Genomic DNA, 12,802 nt, shown 5'->3' with positions numbered 1-12,802 from the left:
TACATATTGCATCCTATGCAATAATCCCAATTAAACATTGTCAAACTTTAACAATGAAGTTTCCACAATTAACACAAATTCAAGTTCAAGAAGATAATAATATATGGAGTATATTTACTCTCATTACAATAATACATATTTGTAAGGCGCTATCAAGTAGGTGTGTGAGATTATTAATATTCTAAAATGGTTCTTCACTCTTTCAAACTTTATTCATATTTGTCTTTTAAAGAGTATGTTATAGATTAAATTGATAGTAAATAGTTAAATAGAGAGACCACATTGGTAGTATATATTATTAAAATATAAATAAAATATAAGGAGAATTTGTTATAAAGATGAAAACTTTTTTTTAAAATATCAATAATCTCTAAGACATATTTAAAAGCATCCTTACAAAATTACGGACTAATTTGTTAGTTTATTGGAATATGGATAATATTTTTATCGAGAATTGAGAAAATAAATTTATAATTGTCTTTTATATGTAACATGTGTGTTGTCCGTATTGGATTGAATTGAGCTGATTTTCAATTAGTGATTGGTAAATGCGGAACTAATCAAAATATCAACACTCAAAACATACTAGTATTAGTATAAAAAAGAAATTTTCAATAGGTTATGCATGCATGTGCCCACACAACCCTCTACCTTCCTCCGTCCCTGTGGAGCGGGGTGTACTAAGGTATCGGTACCTGCACTCATACCAACTAATTTTCGCAGGCAATTACTCGTATTTGTATTTGTATCCAAAATACGGAGTTTTACTCTACCAGTTATAGATGTTTTGCTAGTATCTATTAAGTATGGGTCCAATTGTCATATCTATTTTTGGCTCGCACCAATTAAACTTCCAAAATTAGCCTTCGTTAGATGAGCGCTTCCATCAATTTTTATTTTATTTTTTATAAGTTTTTTTTTTTATAAAATATTTAAACCATGAGATATAAACAATCTTTTCTCCAAGGAGTTAAACCAAGGATTTCCCAAACACTTTTTAAGAAAGTGACTTTTGCTTATAATTTGTTGTTTGTTTAGTAATTTATAGTGATTAAACTTACACATTATATATAAGTGCATAAAATTTGGATTTTAAATTCTAGTTCCTCTAATAATATTTTCAGTAACTACCAACCCAACTATCCTAATAGTCATTTTTTTAATCATATATAAAGTCACCAAATTTTAAAACTTTTTGTTTATAAAAAAAGCTGAAAGAAAATTTTAATAGTAAATCATCAAATTGGTCTATATGTCTTTGTAACTCCCTCTCAAAAATAGGGTCATGATTCTATTATTAGTCTCTTTTAAACGTTTATCATTTTAGTCCATTCATTAACATCCTTTTTAAATGTGTTGATGTGGACTGTTAAGTGCAAAATAGACTATAATATCACACGATTAAAGTATCATGTAGTCAGCGGTCAATTTAAAAACAATAACTATTTGATAAAAAAAATAGTTAAAGACATAGACTTATTTAACAGTAAGTTAAAAGTGTCAGCAACTATAAAAAAGGATAAAGACAATAACTTATTTAACCGTAAATAAAATAAATATTAACAAAGACCAAATTAAAAAACATTTGGCCGAAAATAAAAAATATTTGCAGTAAGGCGTGTCTAGATAGATTTGGGGAGCATGGAGTTCATTGTCGAGAGCTTCCAGGCTATAAATACAGACATTACCATGTTCAGATTTCCTTTTTGATGTTTTCAAGCGCGCAGGAGTATCTGTGAAGAAAGAGACACCTATGAATTTCTTCACTGACCCACTGGAGAGGAGATCTACATTGAGGTCAGCTGATGTTCTGGTGTACGTGGGTAGGAGAGAAACATGCATATGTGGACTTGATTGGAGTTTCTCCATTTGTGGGATTGACGACCGGAGATTTTACTGTACGACAAGCGGCTCTCAAAGCTGCTTCAAGTAAAGTGGTCAAACATGAGAGAGCGTACTCTGGCAATCATTATGTGTTTATACCTTTTGCGTTTGACACTTTCAGTTTTCTAGCACCAGAGGAAGTCTATTTTGAAAAGAGTTCAAAGAGTCATGCATAGCAATGCGGTGTCTCCTAGGTCTCAAGATGTAGTCTTTAAAATGATTGATTTTGCCATCAAAAAAAGGTAGCGACGCAGTTTGTTGTACGTTTGTCTTTCATTCAAGTGTAATTAAAGAAACATTAAATGTTATACAATTTCTTTTAAGTATTGAAATTTGAAACTATTAAAAACATACCTGTGTGATAGTCTTGCCAAAATAAGACGGTCCAAATTCACAAGACCATAAACTTAGTACGGAGGATTACGATTCGATCCACCGCAACTGCGATCAGGATATTGAAATTTGAAATATTAAATGTTACACAATTTCTATATCAACAAAGTATCCACTTTTTAAGATATTGAAATTTGAAACTATTAAAAACATACCTATGTGTTAGTCTTGCCAAAATAAGACGGTCCAAATTCACAAGACCATAAGCTTAGTAGGGAGGATCACAGTTTAATCCCAGCAACTGCGATTAGGAGTGAGTTGGAACCAATTGATGCCAAAACTGACTCCTAACTAAATTAAATTGATGATGAAAGCCAAAAACAAATAAATGTGTTCCTTTTCACCCAAAATTTGAACTAAATTTTCCCACTAAATTTGCTTAAGGAGGGCCGTGAGAATCACATATTCAGTGCTTATTTTAAGCAACTACGGTAGGAGTATTGTGTGTGAATCAATAATTCTCTATATTTCAAATATTTTGGATTGGGGTGTAATTAAAATTGAACGTTAATTAATTTTTTTTAAGATGAAATGTTCATGCGTCAAAAAAAGATGAAATGTTCAAAAAAGTTTAAGTTAAAATTTTATTTATATATTTTAGTGTTGAACTCTAAATTAATCACACAAGAAAATAAAAGTATTACGTAGGCTGTAGTGTACCAAACAGTCTCACCTAACAAATAAAATAAACATAAGAACAGATAATGGTTCCTGTCTTCCATGTTGGCCATTTATTTCTTGAAGAGTCTTTTGACCAATAATATATATCCATTTTTGAGCACATGAAGAAAACGGTGCCACACTTCACAAGATAGCGACTCATCAATCTCCGTGTGTGAAAATGAAAGTTCAATGAAATTAAAAAACACATACAAACATTATCTTTTGCAATATATATATTTCCTCTCTTCTCTTTCAAATTAAAAGTAAAAATTAATTAAAAAAAAAAATTTGAACAAGAATTAATTAAAAAATTGATGTAAGTAGTTAAAATTTTAAATCAAATTTTTGTGGAAAAAGAGGGCTAACGTTCGACGAACGAAAAAAAAATTACATAGTTATATAGATATTCTTTAACATGTAGTTTCGAAAATGTCATCAAAGAGAAGTTTTAAGATATCCTAAATCAACTTTTTTAAAATCTTTAATATAGTAATATAGGCTACTTCTAATGTGCACAAGTAGCACAAATTGTGCACCATGCACAAGTTGCTCATATTATTATAAGGAATACGAATTTTACAAAATCCACCGTTGGATTGAAAGTTTATATCATATAGATCGTCCATAATTTTTTTAAAAAAAATCGAAAATTATTTGATATGTTATTGTGACCCATCAAAATTAACGGTTTATGAATTTTAATTGAATACCGTTAATCTTGATGAGTCTCAATAACATATCAAATAATTTTTAATTTTTTTAAAAAAATTTATGGATGATCTATATGATATAAACTTTCAATCCAACAGTAGATTTTATAAAATTCGTATTTGTTATAATAATATTCGAAATTTGTGCACCATGGAAGACTTAGTGAAGTCTTCCATGTTAGCCAAAGCCAGTAATATAATAAAATAGAAGATTAGATATTATTCATATGTTTCTCTCTTTTAAATCATCACATTTGCAGTTACCTTTCTTTTCACACTCCCTTTTTGTTCATTGGTTTTAATATTTAGCTTAAAATAAACATTAATATTAGGAGTTTTAAAGAAAATATCAATGCTTATTAGTTTGAAAGTTTATTCAAACTAAAGTTTATTTACTCTAAAATAAGTGTGAAATAATTTGTTGCACAAACTCATTTTCATCTCCATATCTGCTTGTTCCTAGCACTCCATATAATAACCAAAGGATGATTACAAACTCAGCCCAAAGGCACAAACCAGCAAAAATTTGGATGATTTAAAATTTGTTATTTATTTTCTTGATCATAAATCGACACTTTTTATCATAAATCTACACCTGATCCCAATACTTTTTGCTGCAAGGACAAAGACGGGAGAAAATGAGAAACTATTTTCAATTGCATTATCATCAAGTTATAAGTGTACACACTCCCTAAGTAAAAAAAAAAATACTTATTTACCATAGGAAAATATAATTTTGATCCATCATCCAATAATATACTATGAAGCCTTGATATGCGACATGATACCAATACAATATCGATATGGGAAAATTTTCAAAATTCCCAATAAAATACGACCGCGATACGTTATTTAAAAATTAAATTTAAAATTAAATATATAAATGCACAACATATAAACATAATTAAAATCGACAGTGATAATAAATTAACATTCAAATTACTCAAACTGAGCAAACAAATGATAATTATATATATCTTTAAGTTAAGTAAGTACTACCCAAAAAGAACATAACTAGTACGTACTAACCCAAAAAAAAAACATCATTTTTACCACAAAAAAAACATAGTTGGCATATCTATAAAGAATATCATAACATTCACTATTTAAGAAGAAACACAGATTGTATCGGTTTCTTATCCTCCATTTCTATCATCAACGAACATTAATTATCAGATACTTCTCTGATACGTGTATCGGAGAATTAGTATGCGACACGTATCGATAATTTTTTTTGAAAAATAATATTAATTGTTCAATACTTCTTCGATACGAGTATCAGGACGTATCGAACGAATATCATCGAACACGTATCAGATACGATATTTCGTCATTTTTGAAGTATCAGAGCTTTATAAATAATATGTAACACATGTTGTATCGGGGGAAATTAAAATACCAATTAACATATGATACATCATAATTTGGAAATATAAAAACAACCTATATACTTTTAAATTAAAATAATTTAGACATTGGACTCAAGTAGTTAATTAAAATAAATTGTTCGAAAGAGTCGAGTTCGATTCCTAATAAAAATAATTATTGATCAGACTTTATTTATCTCACGGTCAAACTCTAGATTATCCAGATATTCTAAGAACCAGAAAATTAACAAAAAAAATAAAAATAAAAATATCAATTAATATATATGATACATTATAATTTAGATATATAATTAAAAACAACATATATTTGTCTCCATGAGTTTATCTCAGATGATGTCTTGATGAGGGATATCATATTTCATATGCAACGGTTGGATTTCAAACCTTGACATCCCACTAATTCATCTTGAGAGTGGAAATTTTAGCTATTAAACTGTCTGAAAAAAAAAATCTATGGGATAATGATGTCTAGATAGATGCATTAATGATGAGTTAGTGATAAAAGTAAGATTGATCTTAAAAATGCAATGATGAGCTAGTGTTTAGAGAAGATAATGATGACAATAAATTAGATATAGTGATAAGATGATCGTGGGATAATGCTTAGTTTAGTTCAAAGTACTAGTACATTCATAGTACTAGACACTAAAATGGCATGATTAATGATGACGTTAATGGAGTTAAAAATAGTGATGATGTTATAATGAGACTCGCATGATCTCAATCTTTTTCTTTCCATTTTACTATTTTCCTTTTCACCGTGTTTCATTTCATTTGTAAATAAAGGGAGAATTAAATTTTGTTTAGATTTTAATTTTTTCAGAGGATAAATCTTTTTCCCTATGGATTTTTTTAATAAGCAAAATACTCTTTCCGTCCCATATTATAAGAAAATAAATTACACTTATTAAGAAAAGTATAATATGATAATTTGAAGTATGATATTTTATGTTTTTCTTGAAATAAGTTTTACTATAGGAATATGAAAAAAAAAATTATTGGTTATTGATTATGGAAAATAGAAGAGAGAGTAAATCAAATGCTATTTGCATTAAAAGTTTTTTTTCCCTACGGATTTAATTGAATGTCAACAATAAATTAGTTCAAATGATATATAAGTGTTTTGAGTCATTTAAGCAAGTGGTTTGGAGAAGATCTCATTATGGAACCTAAAGATATACTTCCTCGGGTCCTTAATATAAGAAGAAATTTACTTTTTAGATACATTGATCAATTGATGTATTTAGACTATATTAAGGACTAAAGGGAGTATAAGTTAGTTCATGGAAGACTTTGACCATTGAGGAACCTAAAGAGAAATTTTTAAATTATACAACTTTATGAGTCTCATATTAAAAAGAGAGAATTTCTTCTCAGGCCCCGTTACACTTGTGCATCCCTTGGCCCCTCGCTATTTAGAATGTGAATGTGTAAATAGCAAAAATTGAGGGAGAAAGAGTTTGCATACTAGGATGCAACCTATGAGTGAGTTCGCATCCTAGGATGTGAAACTTATAAAAAAAAATTGTCCTCTTCATCCTTCTCTCATCTTCCATGAAACACATTTCACAAGTTAAAGTAACAATTGTAGCTTTATCAGCTCTTGTAGCCTTGATACACGTCTATTGTAAGTATAAATGTAAATTTGATCATATTAAATAAAGTGACAATTCAGTATAGCTATTTTTATGGTGTGTGTAATTGGTCGATAATGTAACAATCGCTCTAGTGACAAATTAAAATATGGTATTAGATAGTGGCCACATTTTTATAAGGTTCACTAGTGAAAGTGCAAACTGAGTTTGCCCTCTAAATTGCGAAATGTATTTCATTCATGGTGGTGCAGACGTTGGGTTTGAGTCAAATAAAATTGTCAGTCACAAAATAGGGTGCGAACATTTCTCACATTCTAGAATGCGATTAGGTTATTTTGAAAATTTCAAAGAGTGTGTGAGGATTTTTAGGGAGTGTGAAAAGTATATCTCTTAAAAGATATGTGATATACGTGGAATTCATGTTAAATGGCTGGTTGGGCGGGTTTGGCCTACCCTTACCTAAGCCCATATGAATTATTCAATGATAGCTTCTCTTTCCCCCTCCTCTCCCCAAAAAGTTCTATTTTTGTCCTTGTGGAAAAATTTCGAAATGCGTTTTTCAAATGTTTTTGCCTTGAAAAAACTTTGGAAAAAAAAAACTTTGGAATATATTTTCCGAAATTTTCCCAAATTTGAACTGAATTTTTTTTGAAAAAGCGCATTCCGAAATTTTTATTCAAGGAAAAAATTAGAATTTTAGGGAGAAAGAGTCGTGGGAAAAATAACCTTTCTTATTCAATGTATACTCATACAAGAGTAAAATTCTTATTTTTCCAAACCTTTTTCCAAAGCTAATCTAACCCAAACCTAATTCTAACCCTATAATACCAAACCTAATTCTAACCCTACTCACCTTCTTTGATTTCTCGGTAAAATATATACCCCTCTAAAAATCTAAAAATTCTATTTATCAGATCAGAAGACTTGCAAATTTCAGTGTCAGAGACCTGTAAATTCCTTTCATGCAATCTTCCATGTGTCCCTTCTTATCTAAAATTAAAAATCTAAAAATTCTATTTATCATATCAGAAGACCTGCAAATTCCAGTGTATCAGAGACTTGCAAATTCCTTTCATGCAATCTTCCATGTGTCTTCTATGGAAGATTTCTCCTGTATCTTTCATGCAACATTCCATCTGTCCAACATACTGTATCCATGTTTCTCTATAAATACCACCAATCTACTAATCTATCATCAACCATCATCTCTCTTGACACAAACATGGCTAACTCATGTGAACATCTTTTAATTTCACATCTTGCTTTTATTCTTAGTCTTGCTCATGTTTTTTTTTGTCTTATCATTTGTATGTATAGGAATTTATGTGAAGAAGACCAAAATTTCTGAAATTTTGGGCGGAAAGATTGATTTCCAAATAAGGGTTCGAGTAATTAATCTTTGGACTACACCCGATCGTAATAATGTTGCTGAGGAAGGAGCTATACATATGATTTTTCTTGATGAAAGGGTAGATTTACAATTTCATTCTTATGCTTTCTTTGCCAATTTAGGTTCAATTCATGCAACTGTTAGGAAATATTTGATCTCCCAATTTAAGGATCAGCTTGAAGAATGATGTGCTTATGTTTTTGAAAAATTTATGGTTGGTAAGAATGATGCTACTTTCAAGAGCACTCCCCATAAGCACAAACTGAATTTCATGCGAGGTACTAAGGTTTATAAAGTCAAGGCTCCAAAAATACCAATGATTCTTTTTGTCTTTATGTTTTTCCAAGATATTATGTCATGCACTAAAAGAGGATCACTTTCTTGGTGAGATTTATATTATACCTCATTTTTTACAAATTGTTATCTGAATTTAGTTTTCACGATTATTGTCTTTTTTTTCTTCTTTTATTTGTCTAATTAAGTATTGTTTGTCCTAGATGTTATTGGCCATGTTGTTGAGAAAAATGCTATGAAAGAAATTGAAAAAACTGAGAAGATAAATAAGATTATGGATTCCACCCTTGAAGATTTAGAGTAAGTTTCTTTTGGTATCAATACTTAGTGCACTATATCTGTCGATTATTTGGTATCAATACTTAGTGCACTATATCTGTCGATTATTTGGTACTTATATGTTAAAATTTTTGATATGGTAGAGGGAATAGGACTGCAGTATATCTGTCGATTATTTGGTACTTATCTGTTAAATTTTTTGATATGGTAGAGGGAATAGGATACACTGTACTTTATGGGATGACTTTGCTCTGACAATGCAACAATATTTGGAGAGTCATGATTCATCAATGCTTGTGGTAATAATACTTCAGCTCTGCAAGCTCAAGAAGTATCTTGGTGAGAAAAAATACCCTTATTTACATTTGTTGTTTGAAATATATGATATGCAAAAAATATATATTCTGACCAATTTGTGTTGGAGTAGGTATCTCTAATATATCTATTCTTTTAGGTATATTTTAAATTTAATTTCTTTTCCTTACGTTGCTATGTTATTTTGTTTATGATATAGGATGAATGTTGCAAATGTGGAGTTAACTCAGGTTGTTAGTCAAATGACTGGACCATCTGTGATTAGTGTTGATGATGACTTGCTACAATCTCAAAGGATGACAATTGAAGATCTAATTGAATCTACTGAGGTTAAAAGTATTTCTAACATTGTTAATTATTTTTTTTCCTTTTTTTTTATTAGCTCTTTTTAAAATGAAATACATGTTCCCTATTGCAGAAAGTTTGTGGTTCTGTATTGGCTTGGACATGTGAGTTTGATACTGATGCATGATGGTTTTATCAAGCTTGCAGCAGATGTGCATCAAGGATTAGTTTTGTTGGAGGTCAACTCTATTGTGGTAAATGCAAGATGCCAAGAACTGCGGTTCCTAGGTATGATCTTTGCCAACATTTCATTTTTATTTTTTGTATAAATATTTTATCCTAATGATTACTTAACTGTGATATTATGATTTATGTAAATTTGATCAGGTTCAAAATTCATCTTCAAGTCATAGACAATACAGGATCCATAACTTTTATTATGTTTGATCGTGTTGTGTCTCAAGTTTTAGGGAGAAGTGCGCAGAATTTGCTTGATGCTATGAATGATGTAAACTTCGATTTCTTCGTTCTTTTCATCATTACTATTTTGGAATATATGTATTGTTTAATCATTTCAATCTTTTGATCTTATGTTCTTATAGCAGGGAAATTCTAATTATTACCCCCCCGAACTTGATGTGTTTGTTAACAAGCTAGCGTATGCTTTTTAAGTTTGAAGTGACGGACGCCAATCTATATCGTAATTGGCGCGGCTATACAGTAAAAAAATTGACTAGTGATGAAGAAATTATCAATCGATTCACAACACTTCATGGAATAAATGTAATTTACAAATACTAGCAATGTTTATTTATTTTTAGATCTTTTTGTTTTGCGAGAAACTAATTGTTATGGTTAATTACCAGCTTAGTGATGATGGTGACATTGCCAATTATGAACCCCCGCTATGCAATTTGGGCGATGACACTCCACTGGTAACACTTTATTTACTCTGTGCTTTGTTTATAGGGATACTAATTTTTTGATGTTGAATATTATTCCTTATTCCTTAATAATTGTATTAGAATATTTACATTCAGGATTCTATTGAGATAGTTGATTCAAACAACAATGAAGAGATTGTTGTCCCTGATGGCATTCAGACTCTAACTAGCAAGGTTGTTGGAAAGAAAGCTCTTGATCTTAATGGGGTTGGCGGGTCTGCCACCAAAGTGCCAGTTGTGTCAATTGAGGATGTGAATTTGGTTAATTCAATTGAGGCTCATGCTACTACCCCAAAGAAAACCAAGATGACATGTGTGAAGATTGACAACACTAAAGTAATGGTTTAGATCATTGCTGCTCTGTTTCTTTATCTTTAGAATAAAGATTGTGTTTTTTAGGTTTTGGTGTTTACACACCTACCTGTTTGGGTGTGTATTAACAATCTTGTATTTTAATGGTTTGTAACAATAAAAGTGAATGTATTTAGACTAAATTTTAAACTAAATTCATCAACAACAAACATGTTTGTCATCAACATGTGATTTAATCCTACTTACTAATGCTCACATACGATAGTCTTATCAACATGTTGGGATTTAATGATATAGCCATACCTAGAAAAGATTAACAATAAATATAATGAAGCATAGCTTCAATTCTAATTATTCTAATTTATAGCTAAAAAATAACCAATGAAACTACATGCAAAAATTTCCATTTTTTCTCTAATTCATCTCTAAAAAACGTATACAACAAATTTCTTTTTTCATACTTCTTATTTCTAAATAATGTTCATAAATCTCATAGGAATTGCAAAAAAAGAGGTTTTTCTTCATATAGTTATTTTTACTCATTTTTCCATTTTAAATTTTATTCTCAAAAATAACTTTAGGGGGGTGTATTGGATTGAGATTTTAAAAGACTTTTTTGGCAAAACAAAATCCTGAAGATTTTAAAGATTTCGTGAGATTTTATTGATTTTGTGGGATTGTAAATGACTTTTTTTAAATGACTTTTTACAATCAAGATTCTTAAACAGAATTTTGATGGATTTACAATACAGACTTTTCAGATTTCAAACTACTTTATAGATTTTTATGATTTCGAATAACTAATTGAATTTTTTAAGATTTTGAAGAATTCATTGAATTTTAAGCAAAAAAATTACAAAAGTGAATAAAAAGGATGATAACTTTTTTTTTTGGTGCATATAATTCTAACTTTTTATTTATTACATAAATAAATTCTAAAGTTTGAATAAAGCAAATAAAAACGAAATTTTTTATAGCAATATTCATTATTGCCTAAAAAAATAGTAACAAAGTGATTATAAATCCATGATTTTCTAAGTAGCATTTCTCCACATATCTGAACCTATACTAGTCCTCCATAAATTTGCATCTTCTCGTTCCTGCTCTTGTGTTTGAACAATGAGTTCATAATTATTGTCTTCATGATTTGGTAACACTGAAGATGAGGATGAAGACTCATCCGTAGGTTCGACTGGAAATTCATCTGAACGACATTCTTTACGAAGAAAATTATGAAGTGCTGCGCATGCCAACACAAGCTCCGCTTGTGCCTTAAATGGAAATGGAGGCGCGGACTTAAAAATTGTGAACCGCGATTTAAAAACACCAAATATTCTCTCAATCACATTCCTTAAGGACGCATGTCGAAGATTGAATAATTCCTTTTCATTTTCAGGGTCATTACCATGACCTGCAAAATCTTGTAGATGATATCGTACACCTCGATATGGGGCTAAAAATTTGCGTCGATTTGGAAATCCACAATCCACCAAAAAATACTTACCTAATTACATAAGAAATGCATATAAAATTAGTATGAAACTGAAAATAGATAAAACACAGTTTAAAAATTGACGACTTACCTTGGGGTACTTTAAGTCCATTCCTCCTTGTCAAAGTATCATTTAATAGCTTGGAATCATGTGCTGAACCCTCCCATCCGCTAAGAACGTACATGAATTCCAAATCAAAGTTGCATGCAGCTAATACATTTTGTGATATATTTCCATGACGATCACGATAACTGCTTACATCTCGTCCTCTTACCATTGCCGGAATGTGTGTACCATCAATAGCTCCAATGCAATCCTAATATATATATATATATATATATATATATATATATATATATATATCAATTATTATCGATATTATTATAATAATCACAATTATATTTACAATTTTGTTATAATTAGATAATGATCACATATATACCTTAAAATAAGGATAAAACCTTGTGCTTTCCCTTATTTTTGCAGGCGTAGTTGAGCCTGGTCTAGCCATCAAATCAGGTGCTAATGAGTTCAAAGCCTTCAAAACCTTGTGAAAATTTTCACTTGTAGCAAATTGTGACCGGCCAAATGTATTGCGGATTACACAATATCGAGCATTCTGACCGACAATCTGTAGGAATGATGCAAGCATTTCTTCAACACAAATAAATCTTGTATCCTTCAAAGGTGTTTTTTTCTCTTATAATCGTGCACAACTTTCGAAATACATCAGGATACATCCTATATACTTGTCGAAAAATTGTAGGATCATCATTTAATGCTTTGTGTATATAGTCATATCCCCGACTAGTAATTCGCCGTCGAGTTAATGGACGCTCAATATGTTCACCACGCAT

The 12,802-nt window shown here is 30.1% G+C and overlaps 1 protein-coding gene across 1 annotated transcript; it reads right to left on the bottom strand.

Moving 5' to 3' along the window:
* Nucleotides 1-11,358: 11,358 nt before the first annotated feature.
* On the bottom strand, nt 11,359-12,222 carry LOC123896417. Its single transcript, XM_045946806.1, has 2 exons — nt 12,036-12,222; nt 11,359-11,956 (listed from the first exon to the last, which is right to left on the bottom strand). Exons 1-2 carry the CDS (start codon nt 12,220-12,222, stop codon nt 11,487-11,489), a joined length of 657 nt encoding a protein of 218 aa, XP_045802762.1. The 3' UTR covers nt 11,359-11,486.
* Nucleotides 12,223-12,802: the final 580 nt, after the last annotated feature.

Source organism: Trifolium pratense, linkage group LG7 (genome assembly GCF_020283565.1).
Source record: "Trifolium pratense cultivar HEN17-A07 linkage group LG7, ARS_RC_1.1, whole genome shotgun sequence".
NCBI classification, from domain to species: domain Eukaryota; kingdom Viridiplantae; phylum Streptophyta; class Magnoliopsida; order Fabales; family Fabaceae; genus Trifolium; species Trifolium pratense.
The sequence above is the reverse complement of the archived record's forward strand: the minus strand, read 5'-3'. Positions and strand labels throughout refer to the sequence as shown.

Coding starts and splice junctions, on each gene's coding strand:
- LOC123896417 (XM_045946806.1), bottom strand. CDS start 12,222: ATGGTAAGAGGACGAGATGTAAGCAGTTATCGTGATCGTCATGGAAAT. Junction 11,957..12,035: donor TGGACTTAAAGTACCCCAAG/GTAAGTCGTCAA, acceptor TTATGTAATTAG/GTAAGTATTTTTTGGTGGAT.